This window comes from Gopherus flavomarginatus, chromosome 2 (assembly GCF_025201925.1).
Source record: "Gopherus flavomarginatus isolate rGopFla2 chromosome 2, rGopFla2.mat.asm, whole genome shotgun sequence".
Taxonomy (NCBI): Eukaryota; Metazoa; Chordata; order Testudines; family Testudinidae; genus Gopherus; species Gopherus flavomarginatus.
This window is the reverse complement of record NC_066618.1, coordinates 76,845,945-76,866,588: the sequence shown is the minus strand read 5'-3', so window position 1 is coordinate 76,866,588 and position 20,644 is coordinate 76,845,945. Positions and strand designations below refer to the sequence as shown.

General features: G+C 42.3%; 1 protein-coding gene across 8 annotated transcripts in view; it reads right to left on the bottom strand.

The window, feature by feature from the left end:
* RBMS3 (RNA binding motif single stranded interacting protein 3) overlaps positions 1 to 20,644 on the bottom strand; it is a 977,979-nt gene that overhangs the window by 7,449 nt on the left and 949,886 nt on the right. For 5 of the 8 annotated variants that reach the window (XM_050938456.1, XM_050938457.1, XM_050938459.1 and 2 more), the window contains 2 exons: positions 6,131 to 6,211; positions 3,647 to 3,774 (listed from right to left, as the gene is read on the bottom strand). In XM_050938456.1, coding sequence (XP_050794413.1) covers positions 3,647 to 3,774; positions 6,131 to 6,211 — 209 coding nt within the window. Of the gene's footprint in view, positions 1 to 3,642; positions 3,775 to 6,130; positions 6,212 to 20,644 lie in introns of those variants that run through there. The other 3 variants (XM_050938458.1, XM_050938462.1, XM_050938463.1) reach the window with 1 other exon arrangement.

Sequence of the window (20,644 nt, the reverse complement as noted above, 5' to 3'; positions counted from 1 at the left end):
CTTTGTATGCCTGTTTGCATTGTGGTTGTTTGGCCATCCTTTTTCTTCTAGAATTTCTTGAGTTCAGGTTTTTCTTCCCCTATATACAGCCATTCAGGTGTATACAGCCTTCTGTGATTTTACTGCCTATCCGAGGGTGTTATCTGGATTGTCGGCATTGCTGTCATTAGTGTAAGCGAGTTATTGTGCGTTTCCCTGGAAAGTTTCTTGTGGGACCTAAAATCTGTACTCAAAAAAGAGTTTCTCCCAGGTAGAAACATCATGCATTCTTTAATCTGGTACTGGATTTATCTTCCCGGAGAACCCAAAAATCTTTCTTTCCTACTTAAAGCCTGAGAGCTGCTGTCCAGCAAACAGACCTTTGCCCAGAGGCAAGAGGGTGGAATTCCTGAGACAAAAGAGTTCGCTCTAACTTCACTTTCAAGATTTCACATTTGTATATGTTAATTTATAAGAAGATTTGAAGGGGACAGAGATTCCTTTGGTCTAAAATGACTGAGGTACCCTCCTAATGAAGTGAAGTATTCTGCTCAGAGCCGAAGGATAGAGAGCCAAATTCATCCATGGTATAATTTGCTCACATTACTGGATTTATGCTGGGGAATATTTGACTAGTGTATCAGCCTTAAATTTGAATGCACTAAGATGATATCACTATTAAAAACCAGTCTAACAGGGTGTCATAAACAGATAGCTAAGGGTTAATGTCTCTTTCACCTGAAGCACCTGACCAGAGGACCAATCAGGAAACCGGATTTTTTCAACTTTGGGTGGAGGGAATTGTGTGTCTGAGGTCTTTGTTTTCTGGCTGCCTGATTTCTCTGAGCTTTGGAGAAGTAGTTCTGTTTTCTAATCTTCTGTTTCTAAGTGTAAGGACAAAGAGATCAGATAGTAAGTTATATGGTTTCTTTTCTTTGGTATTTGCATGAATATAAGTGCTGGAGTGCTTTGATTTGTATTCTTTTTGAATAAGGCTGTTTATTCAATATTCTTTTAAGCAATTGACCCTGTATTGTATCATCTTAATACAGAGAGACATTTGGATGTATTTTTCTTTCTTTTTATATAAAGCTTTCTTTTAAGACCTGTTGGAGTTTTTCTTTACTTCAGGGAAATTGAGTCTGTACTCACCAGGGAATTGGTGGGAGGAAGGAATCGGGGAGATCTGTGTGTTGGATTGCTAGCCTAATTTTGCATTCCCTCTGGGGGAATAGGAAAGTACTTTTTGTTTCCAGGATTGGGAACAGAGAGGGAGATTCACTCTGTTTGGATTCACAGAGCTTGTGTCTGTGTATCTCTCCAGGAGCACCTGGAGGGGGGAAAGGAAAAAGAAGTATTTCCCTTTGTTGTGAGACTCAAGGGATTTGGGTCTTGGGGTCCCCAGGGAAGGTTTTTCAGGGGGACCAGAGTGCCCCAAAACACTCTAATTTTTTGGGTGGTGGCAGCAGGTACCAGGTCCAAGCAGGTAACTAAGCTTGGAGGTTTTCATGCTAACCCCCATATTTTGGACACTAAGGTCCAAATCTGGGACTAGGTTATTACACAGGGTAAATGAAAGAATATCTTTCCTGGCCAAGAAAGAGAAAAATTTTCACCAGTTGTCTAGTTTACACTTACCTACAAGGCCAATACAAAATCTTTATCACATCCAGTTCAATTTCAAGATATTCTTATCTATTTGTTGGTTGTTATTTTCTGGTTAGTTCACAGAAAGATACATATAATTAAAGAAGTGATTATAACATCCCTCCCATGAGCTTCTAGACAATTCTTTTGTAAGTTTTGCATGTTCCCTTGGCTATAAATGATTAGAATCAGCATCTAATCAGGTTAATTACTTCCTCTCCGCCACAATGGAAATTATTGTCGTATACTGGGCATCATTTTCATTATTGCTAAATGTGCTTTTAAATTGAAAAATATATATTTATTCAATATGATCTTTTGTAACTGGTGCATCTGAAAAACATTTTAACTTTTTTTTTGTTTGTTTTTTTACTAGAAATTGCAAACACTCTTTCTGTATCAATCACCTCCCAAGTCTTGGCATTTGTAACCACAATTTGCAGACACAGAAACAGCTGGCATGTTTCAGCAAAAAAACAGAAAAACAAAACAAAAACATAAGAACAGCATCTGCTATATCAGTCATGCAATAGCTGAGTATGTGAGATGAGGGATATTCTCAGAGAAGATGGGAATTTTACTGTGGAAAAATCCAGCAGTCATTTTAAAAAAGAGCTATAATCTTTGCAATATAGGCACAAGCCCAGCAGAAACTTTCCCCAGCTACATGTTGGGGGCGTCTGAACTTAAGTCATTTTGCTTTTAGACTTAAGGGAAAGGGAATTGGAAAATGAGAATGATTAGAACACAATGATCCCTTCAGAACACAATGATCAGACCAGGCAACCAGCATGGAGTTGTCATGTATATTTTTCTGTTGGCCCATTATATTCTCTAAGTAGGTTGCCATTATTTATTTTTATAGATATTAAAGAAAATGATGGCAGAACAGGTACACAAACATATTGTGCCTCTGAGAACATTAGACATATAGAGAAGAGGTGTGTGATTGGCTCCATCTGTAAAATACATACTGGGCCAAATTCTGCAGCAATAAACAATACTGATGATGTAAGCTACCCATTGGGTACATGTACGTTGGCCAAACGGTGAGTATAGCTTGCACCAGTCTGGCATTCAGTTGGTGTGAAAAACAAGTGCAACTTAATGCTGAGGGGTCAAAAAGGCAGGTGAAGTAACCAACTAGATGGATATGTTTCTATTCTGTTTCATTTGTTTTACTGTGCCTATCGCCATGGTATCTGAGAACCTTCCCATGATGCATTAAACAGGGTCCAGCATATGTCACGTGAGGATCCTTCTTCACTTCATTCTCCTGGTTGAAAGCTGTGTGTGAATGGGTTTTTTGTGTGTGATGTGCTATGTACTTTCATTGGAAGGCCAAGGCAAAAGAGAGACCTTTACACTTGGGACAGGGGTTTGGTGTGGTTCATAATAATTTATGCTCAGTCTTCTGCACAAATAACCTCTCCCTTCTGAGTAACAATTCCACTGTGGCACCAGAGCAGAAGACATGAGGGCTGTTCTGTTTCTAGAACATGGGGAGAACTTAGCTCAACCATTAAGTGCATTGAAAATAAGGTTGAACTTTGAACTTATGGTATTATTATATGGGAGCAAATGCAATGAGCAGAGGCCAGGAGTAAGATAAAACAGCCCCCCTACCTTTTCTTGAGGTTGTCTTTCCCGCAGCACCCCTTTCTTCTCTCTCAAAGTGCAAGTGACACTAGTTTTGCACAACCACTGGATGCCATTTACACTACTTTTTCAGTTACATTCACATCCTGAAAAACTAATCACCAGATGTGGAACTTACTGCTCCATTGACATCACTGGGGAATTTGACCAAAAGTTGTAGCCTCTTAACACCTGATTGGGATTTTGCCCAGTATGCTGATTGCTGAGCCAATGTCTGGTGTAAAACCAGAGCAACTCCACTGAATTCAGTAGAGCTACTCTGAATTTATATTATCAAAATTGAGAGCAGAACCGGGATCTCTGTATTCCAAACACAATATCATATATGGCCCTACCAGTGACTAATCACAGTCTTACTTACTTAGACTGTTGGTAAGAATATGCAGGTGCATGTTCACTGGATGTTTCCACTGTCATCTGTTGCTGTTGACCACTGGCTTCCTGTGATGAAGATGCTACTGTCTGCGGAGAAGTATCAGCAACGACACCCTATGGAAGCAAACAGGGACACAAAGGTCTTACTGATATTAATCACATGAAGGGGTTCAGCACCATCTCATCACTTCTTTATTTCTGTGTATCGGTACCATTGGTTTGCATTGTTGAGAGTGTCTGGGATAGCAGAAACCACATGCTGACATGACATAAATGCTATCAATTTACAAAGAGATCTGGCCTGGCAATGAGAAACAGCCTCAATTCACAGAGTACCTGGAGCACTGTGCTCTAACATGCGGTGGTGAAAAATATCTACACATTATGGGGGAAATCCCAGCCTTGCTGAAGTCACAACGTTTCCATTGACTTCAGTGGAACCAAGATTTCACCCTATATACGTTATTTTTATTACATATGCATGGTCGATCTGCTTTTTTTACCTCACTTACACTGACTTTATCTTGGTCTAACATTGACTTCTGATTTACACTGGTGTGAGAACAGAATCAAGTCCCACAGGATTTTGCAATATATTGTGCTGTAACACACATGGTGCAGACACTGTAGCATGCTTCAAACAATACTGTATTTGCATTGATGTAGTGTTTTTATTTAGAGTGTTTTCCCTTTTAAAATAAATTTAAGACAAACAAAAGATTTTACCTAATAGGACGTTGCACGAATGAGGCTTTGAGGCATGTATGTGTGTATGTATTCGACATTATATGCATTTGCCTTGAAAACCTGCAATTACAATTATTTCACTGATAATTTTGTTTCTCCTATTTTGGCATTTTTTAGTTTTTTACATTTCTATTGAAATTAGCCATATTCTGTTTACTTCTGTGCTTGTGTGCATCAACCACACCAATGATACCAGCAGCGCTCTTCTGGGAATAGAATGTAGTAGTAGATTGCACTCTGTAGAGCCAGGAGAGGGAGCACAAAGCACTCAATTTTGTTGTTATCTGAGTCCTATATAAACAATGGGTGGTGCATTTTAAATCTCTGTGACAAAGTGGTCAACTTCTTTTTCAAAGCTTCCTAAAGTCCACTGTCTGCCATGCTGACCAAGACTGGCTTATTGTTTCCTTGTAATCACCTGTCTATCTGCATCCATCTGTTGTCTCTTGCCTTAGATTTAAATGGTAAATTCTTTGGGGCAGGGAACAGCTTTTTGTTCTGTTTGTACACCACCTAGCACAATGGGGTGCTCACCCATGACTAGGTGCTGTGGTAATATAACAAAACAATAATTGCCAGGTTATCGCAAATGTTACGGTAGGTCTTCTGCTTCGTTCCTTTAATAATTAATGAAGGCTATTCAAAGTGGTCATGATATATTTACAGCAAAATCTGATTTAGGGTGAAACTGATGCAATGAAGATTTAAATAAGACCAGTTGAATATGACCAAAAAAAATAAAAATAAAAAAATAAACCAAACCCACCAGTAGGGGTCTTTCCTACCAGGTGGTAGATCATTTGGGATTCAGAGAATTTGCAGCCATGGAGACTGGGAAAACTATGGTGGGTCCACTTGACTGCAGGCAGAGAAGTGCCAAAATAACAACTCGAAAAACATCCTCAACTGACCAACCCATGGAGCAGTAATAGCCTCAACTCCAGAGGACAGACAGCTGAAGACTAAAGTATTGAGACAATAGTGCCCTCACATTATCACAAAGTAGGGGAGAAGAGGTTAAAAACAGAGAGAAGAATACAAATTTAAGAGTAACAGCATCTTTATTTCCCAAAGCCTCTCTCTTGTTGTGTCAGATGCCCTTATGAAGATGCACAGCAGTGGAATTTGGGCTGAAGTGCTCCAGGCAACTTGTGCTCTACAGGGTTGAGTAAATACTTACTCATTAGAATGTCATCAGCATGACTCAGCCCCAAGGAGGGAGAGAGCGAATCCTTCCTCAAGGATGAAAAAGCACTCAGTCAGTGCAGCATCCTCCACGTCTGTATGTACAAGAGGAAGGTTTCCATTGCTCAATCACTTTTTCTGGTTGCTGCATGTTTTCAGCAGTTACCTACACTCACTAAGGACTGCATCAAACCCTCTTGCCATGTCTCTTCTGGAATCTCTTTGGGTTCGTGGTTTGCTGGTTGGTTTTGTTTTCCTGCATTTTCCCATCTCCCTCCCAAATACATGAAACATCAAGAATGGTTTATTCCATTTCCTATGCACAGCAAAACAAATGCAAAAACAAGAGCATTTGCAGATCTTCCAGAAAAAAAGAAAAAAAAGAAATTTGAAGTGCAATCGCAAATCTAAGAGCAGTGTAAGGTCTGTTTCGGTAAAGCAACATTTGACCCTTCTTGATGTACAACAGGTTCAATGACGAATAGGTTTGTGATTTGTCACCCCTTCACCCTACTTGCATGAATGGAGGTAAACTTACTTCAATGGGGACAGCTGTTGCAGGCACAGGAGTGTACTGGGGAATGTAGGTCCCTTGCATAGGTGCAGCAGCAGTCATATACTAGAATAAGTCAAAGGCACATGTATATTAGAAATAGAAAACCACAATGCAACCACAGAAGACTGTATTAGAAGCATTATATAGATTTGGTTACAGTACAAAATGTATTGGTTTGTATGCACTGTACATCACACCATTATTTTTTGCTAATAATTTTACTTAATGGAAGGAATTGGCCATTAAAATCATACATCCTGACCTGCTTAGTGAGGGCACATATGACTGAAAGCAACACCAAGAGATCATAGTATACAGTGCTGATGGGTTTAGATTTTATCATTTTGTCATATGCTTTATAACTGGAGAGAGTTCTATTTCTACATCTGAAGAAAATACCAAGGAGACACAATAACATCATGCACACAGTGATTATGTAGAAAAGTCTAAGAAAGCTCTTGGAATTCACATTTTTAAATGATACCTACAAAAATAACAAACTTCGGGCTGAAATTAGTGTACTTCTTCCACACTACTCTAACCCTGAATATGGGAACAATCACATCTGTGGGGATATGAAGATCAGGAAAGAACAGATATCTGAGAGTTTCTGCTTTTTGTACTTAGGGGCACTAACTGAATTTCCTTCTACTTATGAATTCTTTTTAATATCCGTGAAGCCTTTTTAAATATCACAAAACTTTGCCAAATTATTATTCTGTCAACATACAGTACTAGCTTCTTCTAAGATACTCTCTCGCCCAAGCACTACAGGAAACCAGTCCTTAATTATGAGTGGATGCGAATTTCACCATTGGTACAGCATTATTCTCTTCATTCACAGTATTGCTTAAACAGTTCTTGGGTGAATGCAACAGATTGTTCAAATGCTTTAATGTCGTATGAGTATTGAGTTGTCAGAGCTAGACATTGTTCTTACCAGTCCTATCTGTGTACTTTGACAAAAATCACAGAGTATGCCCAATCTCATTATTGTCTGGAAGGCATCTCTGACATGTTGTCTTCAAAGACGCACTGGAGATCTGAACCTACCCAGGATGTATTTGATGAATTTTAAAATGAGTTAAACATCGCTTGAGTTTTCTGGCTGAGTTAGGAGGTGCTTGCAGGATTTTTTCCACTGATTATTGTGAAATAATCATTTCAAATGCTTTCTCAGCTGACCTTTAAATTAACTGTGTTGTTTGAAATGTTCACAGCAAAACTGCATTATACAAATGCAAAGAGGGGTGTAACCGATGCACTGCCCAAGAAATGTTTGGGGTGCAGAAATGGCATAGACAAGAATACTGAGGGCAAAATTTCAGAGTCCTTGCGTAGGTAAAAAAGTCCCACTGACTTCAGTGGAAGTTTTGCCTATATAAAAACAGTGAGTAAGAAGTGCAGGATTTAGGCTCACATTAGTGGCACCACATTATGTATTTGTAAGTAATTATAATGATGTTGAAATTCACTGCATGCTCCTTGAATATGGCCAAAGAGACAGGAGTGTCACCGATCCATATTATGTCTGCCTCCGGCCACAAGTTCCTGATGATACTTTTTTGTTTCTCTTCAAAAAGATAATTGTTACAGATTGAGGAGTTCAGTGTTTTCTTGGTCAATGTCGATCAGCCAATGACATTTAAGCCAAATATCCCTGTTGTACTGCAGCATATAGTAGGGCTATTCTCTGGCCATGAACATTAGTCACAGATGAGAATATTATAAGAGTGAGAGTCCCTTCAGCTTTTATTTCATTCAGTCTGCTTTGTAACGCTGCTGTCATCTGGTGCCATCCTATATGCTAGACAGTATTCTTCCAAATTAATTGTTAGCTTTTACTTGAAGTGCTCACTTTCATTGTTCCACAAAGGCTGTTTTAAATTCTCATTGAAGTTTGTTTCTCTGAAGCAAATTATTTTTAAATTAAAAACATCTATATAAAGAGGAGAAAAAAAGCAGTTCTAGGCAATGTTGTTTTCTTTTAAGTTCTTCCTGGAACCCAGTGGAAAGTCAGCATATGTGCTCTGAATCACTAGATGTGATTATCCCTATCGTCATCTTAGTTTGCACACAAATAAACACGTAACTAAATAAAGTCTTATGAGACCTCACAAAATTATTAAACCATTTTAAAAATCAGGCCACTTTATTTGTTTCAATATCCTTCAGTGGTGAGTCCCACAGGACAAGTATAGGAGCTGTGAAATATTTACTTTTATTAGTTCTAAAGGTACTGCCCTTTGGAGAACAAGAGAATCATAGCTCTGCCACTCACTCACTGAGTGATCTTAGGTAAGCTCCTTTGTTTCTCCATGTATCATTTTCTCCTTCTGTAAAACCTACTTTTCTTTTTTAAGTGCTTTGAATTCAATGGATAAAAGGGAAATTCACTGATGGTTTAACTCCTCTGACAGAATGGAGGTATACTGGCAGAAAATTTGCCCCCATAAGTGCCAATCCTGCAAACAGATGCACCAATATATATCTTAGGGCGTGTCTGCACGGTGGAGGTAATGTGCTCTCCAGGGATGCAGTTTCTAAAGTGCACTAACGTGTTGTTCATTAATTGGCCCATAAAGATCCTGCTGGTTTATGCTAATGGTTCCCTAATGTGCTTTAACATAGTACTGTTTTAAATGGTACTACATTAAAGCACAGTTGGGGACATTTAGTGCGCACCAGCAAGGTCTTCATGGACCAAAGAACTGCAACACATTAGTGCACTTTAGAAATCACAGCCCCATAGTGCACATTGCTGCTCCATGTACTCTGACTCTTAGATTGCTGCTCATCTATTAGCCCCTCACCACACATGTTCACCACAACCATCAGCTATCTCAGTTACTTACACGGCACCCCTTACCAGAGTATCTGAGCACCTTATAATCTTTAATCTATATGTCCTCACAATAGCCCTGTGAGGTGGGGAAGTGTCATTAAGCCCATTTTACAGATGGGGAACAGACATACACTAAATTTGTGCCAGAGAACAGAAATAAACTTGAGTCTCCTGAGACCCAGGTTAGTACCAGAACCACAGGACCATACTTTCTCTCATCAAGGATCCCATGTGGACCCCTTTATGCCCACATGCAGTCCAACTGCTTTCCATAGGACTCTGTGGAGGTGTTAGGGTCCACACTGGTGGATTTGTTTTCCAGACTGGAGATAAAAGTAAGGACCGAGTGACTGTTTTTCTAATAGTATATGAGGAAAGGTCAAAAAGAGAAACTGATCAATTTTTTCTATGCTCACCATCCTTGGGGTTACCGCAATCAAGGCCACCCTGATTTCTCTCCTTTCTAAACTAGATAATCCCAACCACTTTAATTTCTTGTGATCTGTGCTTTACAGTTGGTTCATCTCTGAAAGTGACTGTAAAATGGCACTGAGGAGGTTTCATGTTGACTTTGTCTCAGTAATTTCCATACTAGGGGATGGACTGATCTCTTCCTGTATTGGGATGGGGCCTCAGCTCTCTCTGACACATCATCTGCTTCTTCCCCTGAACCATACAGAGTGTAGTGAGGTAACAGGTGGGCTCAGACTAGTGCTAGCTACCTCAGGGAGTGGGGAGAGGTGGAGTACAAAACTTCCTTCCCTCCAGCCTCACAGAAATTCTGAAGAAAAATGGAAATTGTATTATCTTCTCTGCTCAAATTCATGTATGGTAAGGATTCTGCATTAAGAGTGTTCCTGGAGGTAGCCGTGGCTCAGGGGCACCATAGTGGTCCAGCTCCATTGGGTTTCTAGAGGCCAGAGCTATACCAGAGTCACAGGGCCTCAATGTAGCTGGTTTCCCCTGGGTCCCAGGAAATTATACACAGTACTGCTTAAGCAGTTCTTGGCTGAATGCAACAGATGTTCAAATGCTTAAATGTCATATGAGTATTGAGTTGTCAGATCTAGACGTTGTTCTTACCAGTCCTATCTGTGTACTTTGACAAAAATCACAGGAGTATGCCTAATCTCACAGTTGTCTGGAGGGCACCTCCAACATGTTGTCTTCAAAGATGCACTGAATTCCTATTCCCAAATTATGCTCTGATGTGGGGGAAATCTCTGCTAGGAGATCCACACAGAGATTTCCTTTACTTAAGGCCACTCTCACATATTTTACTGCAGGGAGTGGGATGTAAGTGTGAGATACATACACACATTTGCTCAGCTTACAAGTAAACAGATGACTTAACTAAAAGGAAAATGAAGTTTCATTGCTGCCAAATAGGATCTGGAAATCAAACGGTGCTCCTTTTTTTCTCACATGCCATCATCAGGGATGGAGATTCTGCAATTGGAATGTAGTTAGTCTATTTTGACTTGTGCATATTGAGCGGAATGGCTATCGCTCACTCTCCCACAATGTATTGGCTCTTTGACAGCAAAATAAATAGCAATTCTAAGACATTCGGAAACAATAAAATAGTGTCTGTTTGGCACAATCATTTTTCTGACTATAACTACACTTTAAAGACTGACAATTTCCACCAAGAAAAAGAAACAGCACTGGCAGTGCTGATGCTTCTGATTTCCCTTTAAACTGCTATTGTTTTCACATACTGTACCTAAAGCACCTTTGGTTTGTGCTCACAGTGTGCAATATTCTAGTGTAATGCACATCTCAGGATGTCTGACTGCTTAATTTCAAGTCTTGCTTGTTACGGACACCAATTTAGCTTTTATTGATTCATCTCACACCCTCTTCTAGGGTTTTTGTTTCTGTCTATCTGAGGACACAAAGTATAGAGGACAAAAAGTCACAGAAGTCTAACAAAATGTAAAGAAATAGATACCTTTTACACCACATAGTTTTATGGCCTTTAAGACTGTTATCTATTGATTTGTTCAGAATGTTTGTAGGTCTAGTTGTTTCTTATTTTAAGATAGTATACTACAAATAGAAGAAGCCTCTTGGACATGAAGAGTTAACGCTCATGACCACAAAAAGTCTCAGGATGTACTACATCATAAAAGCTGAACAGGGATGGGTGGCATAACAATACTGATCATATTTGTCTGGTTCAGACATCACAACTGGAAAATAACAATTAATATCTGTTTAATTATATGCTAGATATAGACTCTGAAACTTTTATTCATACTGAGTAATATTCGTTCATCTGAGTAGTCCTACTATGGTCAATGGGACTACTCACATGAATAAGTACTACCTAACATGAGTATGAGGTAGTACTTATTCATGTGGTCTTTAGATAGAAAAAGAAGTGTGAAAACCCACCTTGGTTCCTTCATAGCTGTGGGTCTGTTTTACAATTATTTAAGGATCGAAAAAATACAGTGAATCCTGTGACGATCTTTTCTCTCACTGTAACAATTTACATGCTCACCACAATATTCAGGTACTTTTCAGTTGAACTCAGAAACAAATGGAGGAACCTATTCTCATTCTGTTGAGCACTTACATGAGAACAGTTCTACTGAAGTACACTTAAATGGGACCACTTGTGTGAATAAATGCTAACCAGTGTGACTGATGTGAGCAAGGGTCCCACAGTTTCACTCTTAGTGATTATCTGTACCGTGATGCAATCCACATCTTGTGTGTGCTGGAGTACACTGATAATAGTTAGCATTTTAGGATCCACTGAATTAATGCCAACTCTTGCTTATGATCCAAGAAGTCTAGACACTGCATCAGCGATATAGCTACATGAAAACATTTGTATCGCTGGAGAAACTGATGAAAGTCATACTGTTGCTGGATACATTTTAACCATAAATTTCTCCCTCTGGGAAAAATCGCCTTCTTGCCTTAGAATTCTCTCCCTGGCATGGTGGAAAAACTACAGACTCCCAGAATCTTGTGAATCTTGCTGGTTCAGGCTTTAACAAAACATAGAATAAAATCCCTTCTCTTCAGGACATTCTGCCCCTGGGTTCTACCTTCTCATTTGGGAGTTCCCAGTTCCCTGATGGATTCAAGTATTGCCCCACTGTGTTATTCCAGTCTATAATTCTGTCAAGATGGAGTTGTAGTTCAATGGAATACAGCTCCCAGCAACCATAGCTTCTGACATAACATACAGAGACTTTCTGATTTTGGGGCTCAACTCTAGAAGCCCTACGGAGCTGGGGACTCTGTAATTTTTCTATGAGTTTTAGTGATAATTTTATAATTCCCTATTAAAAATATGTGAGAAACAAAAGTTATGATTTTTGCATATAGCCATATTTCAATATTTTTCTCCACAGTTATAGTGGTCTTAAATATAATATGATTTTGTGACATAAAATTACCACAGGGCAGCCAAGAATAGCACCTTTCATTCCACAGATCTCAGTCACTGGGCTATCTCATTCATCGTTCAAGAAGAAACTAGAAATCTTTAGATTTCAACCCCTTCCTGCTGCTCCTTAACACAAGGGGATTTACAAACACTAAGTATCATTTCCCTTTCAACCTTCCTAATGAGATATTACATAATTCTCTGAGCAAGTTAGATGAAGGTAGAGAGAAGAATACTTCAGCAACTCTAGTTCCAAACTAATCTCCTTTTCTCTTCATGAGCTCTAAGTATCCTTCACAAATCTTTACTTTTGGAAAACAGAGCAATGAAAAAGTGTTAGAAGAATAGTGCAAATGAGCTAAGAAGTCCCTTATATAATAAATCTTTTTAATTTCCCAAGCTCAGGCCTGCTACTAAAGCAGAGCGAGCAGGACTTTTCAGATAAAGGATATTTAATCCAAGTAGAAGTGAATTCAGCCAGATTGCCATACATAGCCATGAACCACACATTCACTTGCATATGAAGCACAGCATTTGTAAAAACTGCAGTAAATGTAAATGGCACCCAGGAATGTCTCTAGAAACTGATAAGCCACATAAAAATTGACACACATTCTCGCCACTGTGACAAAGTTCCTTCTCTACCTTGGTGGGTCCTGCGCTTATTGGCAGATTTGCTCACCTCAGTGATCTTCCCCACAGTCTGGATCAACTCTTCCTGTGTCTGATCAGGAGTTGGGAGGTTTGGGGGGAACCAGGCCCGCCCTCTACTCCAGGTTCCAGCCCAGGGCCCTGGGGATTGCAGCTGTTTATAGTGCCTCCTGTAACAGCTGCATGACAGCTACAACTCCCTGGGCTACTTCCTTATGGCCTCCTCCAAACACCTTCTTTATCCTCACCACAGGACCTTCCTCCTGGTGTCTGATAACACTTGTACTCCTTAGTCCTCCAGCAGCACACCCTCTCAGTCTCAGCTCCTGTGCCTCTTGCTCCCAGCTCCTCACGCGCACTTCCTCTCCTCTGGCTCCTCCCCGCCTGACTGGAGTGAGCTCCTTTTTAAACCCAGGTACCCTGATTTTTTTTACTTCTGCTTTTATTTCCTCCCTTTTGGCCGCTGGCACCCGATAGGGCCTCATTGTTATTCTGGCCCCAGGGTTTGTGACTATGTGGTGATATGTCTCGGTTGTTCAATCTGGTTTTGTCGAGAACACATCTTGTTTCCGGAAGATCATCTCAGACACCTCATTCTTCTGGTCTGGTGTTAAATTGGGAGACACACTCACCTGTTTGGAAGGCTTGTTCTCCTGGGTTAGGTCTTTTTGGACAGTTATCCACGCCTCTTGTGCATGCCAGGGTTTTAGAAGGTTGATGTGATAAATCTGTTCTTGTTTTCAGCGTCCTGGCTGCCACACCTTGTAGGTTACTTCCCCCACAGGTTCAACCACCTCATAGGATCCCTGCCATTGGGCCAGAAGCTTGCTTTCTGCCGTAGGTACCAACACCATCACCCGATCCCCTGGTTGGAACTGTCGGACTTTTGCCTGGTGATTGTAATGAGTTCTCTGGGCCTCCTGTGCCTTTTCCAAATGTTCCCGTATAATAGGAGCGACCTGGGCTATCCGGTCTCGCATCTGTATTACATGTTCTATTATATTTCTCCCCTCATTGGGTTCCTCTTCTCAGATCTCTTTGGCGATATCTAGTATGCCACGGGGGTGACGCCCGTATAATAACTCGAAGGGGGAAAACCCAGTTGAGGCCTGAGGTACCTCCCAGATAGCAAACATAAGATAGGGTAGTAGGTTGTCCCAATCCTTCCTGTCCTGACTTACCACCTTCCTTGTCATAGCCTTGAGGGTTCGGTTAAACCTTTCTACCAACCCATCAGTCTGCAGATGGTAGACTGAAGTTCTCAGGGTATGTATATGGAGCAGCGTACAGAGTCCTTTATTACCTTTGACATAAATGGGGTTCCTTGGTCTGTTAATATCTCCTTTGGTAGCTCCACTCAGGCAAAGATCCCCACCAGCTCTTTGGCTATCATTTTAGAGGCTGTGTTCCGCAGGGGGACGGCTTCTGGGTAGTGAGTAGCATAGACCAAAACAACAAGTATATATTGGTGGCCCCGAGCCGTCTTCTCCAGGGGTCCCACTAGGTCCATGGCTATTTGCTCAAAGGGGACTTCTGTGATGGGAAAGGGTACTAAAGGTGCCCTCAGGTGGGGACGGGGACTGTGCAGCTGACATTCTGGGCAGCACGCACAGTACCTCAGCATTTCTTCATGTACTCCAGGCCAGAAGAACCATCGTAGGACTCATGCCAGGGTCTTCTCTACCCTCAAATGCCCCCCAAAGAGATGACTATGAGCAAGATTTAATACAGCATTCTGGTGTTTTTGAGGTACTAGGAACTGCTGTACCTTCTGCCCCTGTACTGGTGCAACCCGGTATAAGAGATTCTTCTTCATTATGAAGTAGGGTCCTGGTCCCTGGGTTTTCCCTTCCATGGGGACCCCATCTATTTCAATCACCTCCTTCCTAATGTTGTCGTACCTTGGATCTTTGGCCTGGTCCCGTCCAAAATTTCCTGTCCCAGGGCTAATCTGCCCAAGATCTAGGGGCCCAGTCTCTGTTGCCTCTACTGGTTCAGAAGCGCTAGGGTGGGGGTCAGACTCGGGTGCTTCTCCCTCGTGGGTGGCCTCCTTTTCAGCTGCTTGGGTCCGCCTATCTATGAGAGCAACCCGCTGGCTTTGAGTCAGTATTCAGGTTCCCAAGGCTTCAGCTGCCCTCCTTTCCCTTTTTGACTTTCTGCCATGTCTGGAAATGGAAAATAAATCTGGGGATATTTCAGAGAAGACAGGGGGTTGACAGTCTACTGTGGAGGCCTCACTAACTTCAGGGTTCCCCTTTTCCTCCAATCCTCCTACTGGGAGTAAGTCTCCAAACCCTGGGAAGTCCCTCCCTATGAGCACCGGGTATGGGAGTTTAGGGACTACACCTGCTGCTACCTCAGTAGTGTTCCCCTGAATCTCGAGTTTTACTGGGATGGTGGGGTAATAACCAACTGTCCCATGGACACATGTTATCCCCATACACTAAGCCCGCAGCAGCTGACTACACTTCACAAGCTTCCCAGAGACAAGCATGATAGCACTCCCCAAATCGACCAGTGCCGTGGTCTCTACCCCATTTAGTTTCACTGGTCTGGTGTACATATGTGGGGTTAGTGAGACCCCCACAAGGTGGTTTAGGGATCATGGGTCTGCCCAGTTCCCCAGGTTACACTGCATCGGCTCCTCAGCATTGGGACACTGTGCAGCTGTATGTCCCTACTCCCTGCAGGCAAAACATCTGTATGGAGCCCTAGGCATTCCCTGGTCTCTTGGTTTGGGCAATCTAACATCATGATCCTCTTCTCCCTCTGTGCTCCGACTCTTTGTGGCCTCTGGTGGGCCTTCAGCCCCTCTCTTTTTCCACCTGGGCCCTCCTGGTGGCCCAGTCACCCAAGCTCTAGGGCTTGGTGCTGCTAGTTTAACCTAGGGTGCCGCTTCCTTAACTTGTCGGGTCAGCTCCCTCGCCGTCCTTCGCCTCTCTACCAGTGCAACAACCTCATCATAGGTGGAGGGTTCGTTCTGGCTTACCCAGGCACAAAGGTCTGGCGGTAGTCCCCTCATGTATCGGTTGATGACCAGAACCTCTAGTATCTCTTCTGGACTCCGGGACTCCGTTAGCAACCACTTTCGTGTGAGATGGATGAGGTCATATAATTGGGACCACGGGGTTTTGTTTTCCTGGTACCTCCACTCGTGATACCATTGGGCCCGCACTGCAGTCGTTATCCCAGATCTGGCCAGGATCTCTGCTTTCAGCTGGGGGTAGTCTGCTGCAGCCTCTTCAGGCAGATAATAGTAAACCTTCTGGACCTCCCCATACAGGAATGGGGCAAGGATGCCAGACCATCGATCTCGAGGCCAGGCCTCCCGTAGGCCAGAAGGTATGCCTCTACATCATCCTCCCACGTCATTTTCTGCAACCAATGGCTGGCACGTATGATCTGCATCCCATCATGGCCATGGTTCAGCTCTGTAGGGGTCTTTACCTGGTTTATCAGTTCCCACAACAAAGCCCGGTCTTGAGAAGCCTGGTCCATCAGCAGGCGATTAGTCTCTTGCTGCAGTCGCACTGCCTCCTGTTGGGCAGCTGCCTGGACATGGGTAGCCTCCTGCTGGGCTGCCATAGCTTGTATCAATGCCCATACTAAGTCATCCATTGTGGTGAAAAAAAAATAAACCCTCTACCTTTTTTTTAAAATTTTTTTTAAAATCACCCTTCTTCTGCCGTGCTTTGCACTCCCAATCCCACTCCTGACAGCAGTTGTGACAAAGTTCCTCCTCTACCTTGGTGGGTCCTGCGCTTATTGGCAGATTTGCTCACCTCAGTGATCTTCCCCACAGTCTGGATCAACTCCTGTGTCTGATCAGGAGTTGGGAGGTTTGGGGGGAACCCAGGCCCGCCCTCTACTCCGGGTTCCAGCCCAGTGCCCTGGGGATTGCAGCTGTCTATAGTGCCTTTTGTAACAGCTGCATGACAGCTACAACTCCCTGGGCTATTTCCCCATGGCCTCCTCCAAACACCTTCTTTATCCTCACCACAGGACCTTCCTCCTGGTGTCTGATAACACTTGCACTCCTTAGTCCTCCAGCAGCACACCCTCTCACGCTCAGCTCCTTGTGTCTCTTGCTCCCAGCTCCTCACATGCACTTTTTCTCCTCTGGCTCCTGCCCGCCTGACTGGAGTGAGCTCCTTTTTAAACCCAGGTGCCCTGATTAATCTGCCTTGATTGACTGCAGGTGATCTAATCAGCCTGTCTGCCTTAATTGGTTCTAGCAGGTTCCTGATAACTCTAGTGCAGCCCCTGCTCTAGTCACTCAGGGAACAGAAAACTACTCATCCAGTGACCAGTATATTTGCCCTCTACCAGACTCCTGTACTCCACTGGTCTGGGTCTGTCACACCACTTTTAGGAATTGAAAGGATGGAAAAAAGAAGATCTGAAAATTCAAAATCCTTTTCAGAGCACATATCAATTAACATACACACATACACAGAGAAAAATACACCCAGGAAAATCCACCAGTGCTGTGGAAAAATATCCTGTTTCTTTATATCCAAACAAGACATTTCATAGGAATCATTCATACTTATGAATTCATCATAATTCATATTATATTTAGGAGCCTACATATGGCTATGGGCACTTACCTTTAGGCTTCCAAGTTTGAAAATGATGGCTTACACTTTCAATGTATCTGTTCTAACATTCCCTCCTGTGTCACAATCTCCAGTGTGGGTAGTGAGCCTAGGCGACTGTGTAGATATGGAGACTGATTCTCCACTGCTGTGATGCACACGTGAATAGTTTCAGGATGTGAAAACTGCCTTTTTGCACAATCAAATTGTCTCAGAAGTTTGATGGATCAGTTTTCAAACACATAAGTATGGTCTGTAGCAATGTTTACATGGGAAGTTTCTGCGTGGCAAGCTGCTGAGCTGTAGATTCTCACCTTGGCTGACACACAGTAACTTGCCACATAGACAAGCCCTAAGATACATTTGACTTGCTCAGTGAGGGTTGGTTATCACTGAACTTCTGACATCCCTTAGATTTTTGCTTCAGACCCAGTGCACTGAAGAGAATGAAGAAACGATGCACCTGAATAGCCTTCAAGATGGTTCTTTTGTCACAAAACTCTCTCTGCACTCCCTTTCCTGGACATTTACATACAATCATTCCCATCAATTTCTATATAACTACAATCCATTCTATTAATCCCTGAGGACGGAAGCCAGGACTGTTAAAATATTTTCAAGTTAAGTGTTCATCAAAAATGTTTCACAGGAAATAACGAAACCTGGGTTTTCTAACATGGCAGGTTTGAATTGCCTCATTGTTTCTGTAGCATATTACTGATCTTTTCGGACAAGCCATACGGTGCATTCTCAATGCTAATAGTTGAAGAATGTGTCTCACGGAGGCTATCTCCAAAAATCTTGTCTTGAAAGATGTAAACTACTCCACTCTCAATAAGTGAGTTTCCAAGCAGTATTGATTAATTTATTAAAACAATGTGAAAGAAACATTCAGAGTTGTTACATAATGACTACTCCTGTATCACACACTTTTTCATTTCTGTTTTAACAACATCCTTGAGTATGGACAGCTCTAGGACTTAACACTGATAGAGATGTAGCAACGTAATTAAAAGCTGATAACTAGATGCACAGAGAAGAAAAGCCAAAAACATACTAAGATCATATAAGTATTAGCACTGAATTTCACTGAAGCAGAAAGAATTTTACGATCACCTGCGTGGAAATGATATACAGATGAGAGATATGATGTAGTGAGCCACTGGCATAAACAACCAAGAGTACCCCTGTGAAGCCCATACTGCAGTTGAAACACACTATTGCTCAGTCCTTTGTCCCTACAAGATTCCTAGAATCCAAATACTTCTATAAGTCGTAATGAAAGCTTTCTATAAAAAGAGGCAGTTTTAAGGCTTTTTGCTGGATTACCACATTAAAAAGAGCCTTATAAAGGAATCCTGTATATATAATGTTTTAGTCAGATCCATCAGTTACATTAATATATGATCACAGAGTGAGGCTAACATTACCTTCAATGGAAAATGAAACTGCCATTAAACGTAAAGAATTATAGTTTTAGCATATTACACTACAAAATGTTATTTTCTATGGGAATATAAATCAGTTCAGTTAACATCCTTCATAAATTTACATGATCATTAGGTAAGTCTGTGTGTGCGAGTAAGGGCGGGGAGGGCATTTTTGTGAGATTTTTTTCCCCTGTGTACTTCAAAATCTTGCAGTCCATACTCAGTACCTACTGAGGGAAAATGAAGATCAAAATCAGTGGGTGTTCTGTCAGCATAAGGACCAGGGCCGGCTCCAGGCATCAGCAAAGGAAGCAGGTGCTTGGGGCGGCCCATAGAAAGGGGCGGCACATCCGGGTCTGCGGCTGCAGGTCCCCCAATCCCTCTCTTCCTCTTTGAGCTGCTGCCAAAGAGAAAGAAAGGGAGCGAAGGACCCGCTGTCAAATGAAGCAGTGTGATTGAGCTGCCGCCGAAGTGCCACCATTGGCTTGATCTTTTTTTTTTTCCACTTTGCCACATGGCGAGGCAAAAAAGCTGGAGCTGGCCCTGGTAATGACTGATTAAAAAAACTACAGGATTTGGCCCTAAGTGTGCTATTTATCCATTGTGTAGAGGTGTAACGGCATGGCACCCACCACTCACAAGTGCCCCCTTCTCGTTGGGTGTGTCTGCAGTTTTTCAGTTTATGGTGACCCCTGTTGGTGGTTTCTCAGGCAGGTTTCCAGTGACTCAGCCAAGTCACTGTCTCTATGTGAAACAGAACAAATCCCTTCCGGTATATACAGTCTTTAATTTGTCTCAGCCCTCGTATAGGCCATACCCACAGGGATTCCTCCCTGGAGACTCTGTCTTTCTGAAGCCCTCTCTAGGTTCATTCCCAGCAGACAGCCAGGCACGCCTTCTTTGCTCCCCCAGTCCCTGCCAGAAGACTGATCTGTCTGTGGTTCTGCTGCTTTCAGTCAGCCAGGACACACAGCACTCTCTCCTCCAGCTCAAGGCAGCAACTGACTTTCTCTGGCTCTGCAGCTTTTGACGTGCCCCTCCTGGACCCTGATTGGCTGCTCCCTGCAGCCACACTAGGCCATTTGGAGAACTTCTCTTCTGCCTCCTATCTGGGCTGGGGTGTGGCAGGACCTCAAGCCTCCCACAGGGGGCCCCTGGACCTAGTCCATGCCATCACAAGGGGTTACTGAAATGTGTCACACTGAATCTATTCCATGGCACTCTTACAATGAAGTGGAAATATAGTTTTTCAGGGTGCTGATTAAGTGGATTTTACTGTACTGTCAGTTCACAAGTCAACACTGATCTGCTATTCTATATAGACAGGTATTCAGTGCGCAAAGTGAACAGAGGGTTACAGGATTGAGCCCCTGCATGTTTTAGCAGCAGAAACAAAACACTGGACACCTCAGAAATTAAATAGTTCTTACACTTTCCCTTGCACTAGGAGAAAAAAAGAAGATGCAAGAGAATGAAGCAAACAGACAATTATTATTTCAAGGGTTTGGATTATCCCTCTTGTGCCATATTCCTTTCTCCTTTACCATATTATCATTGTGCTCT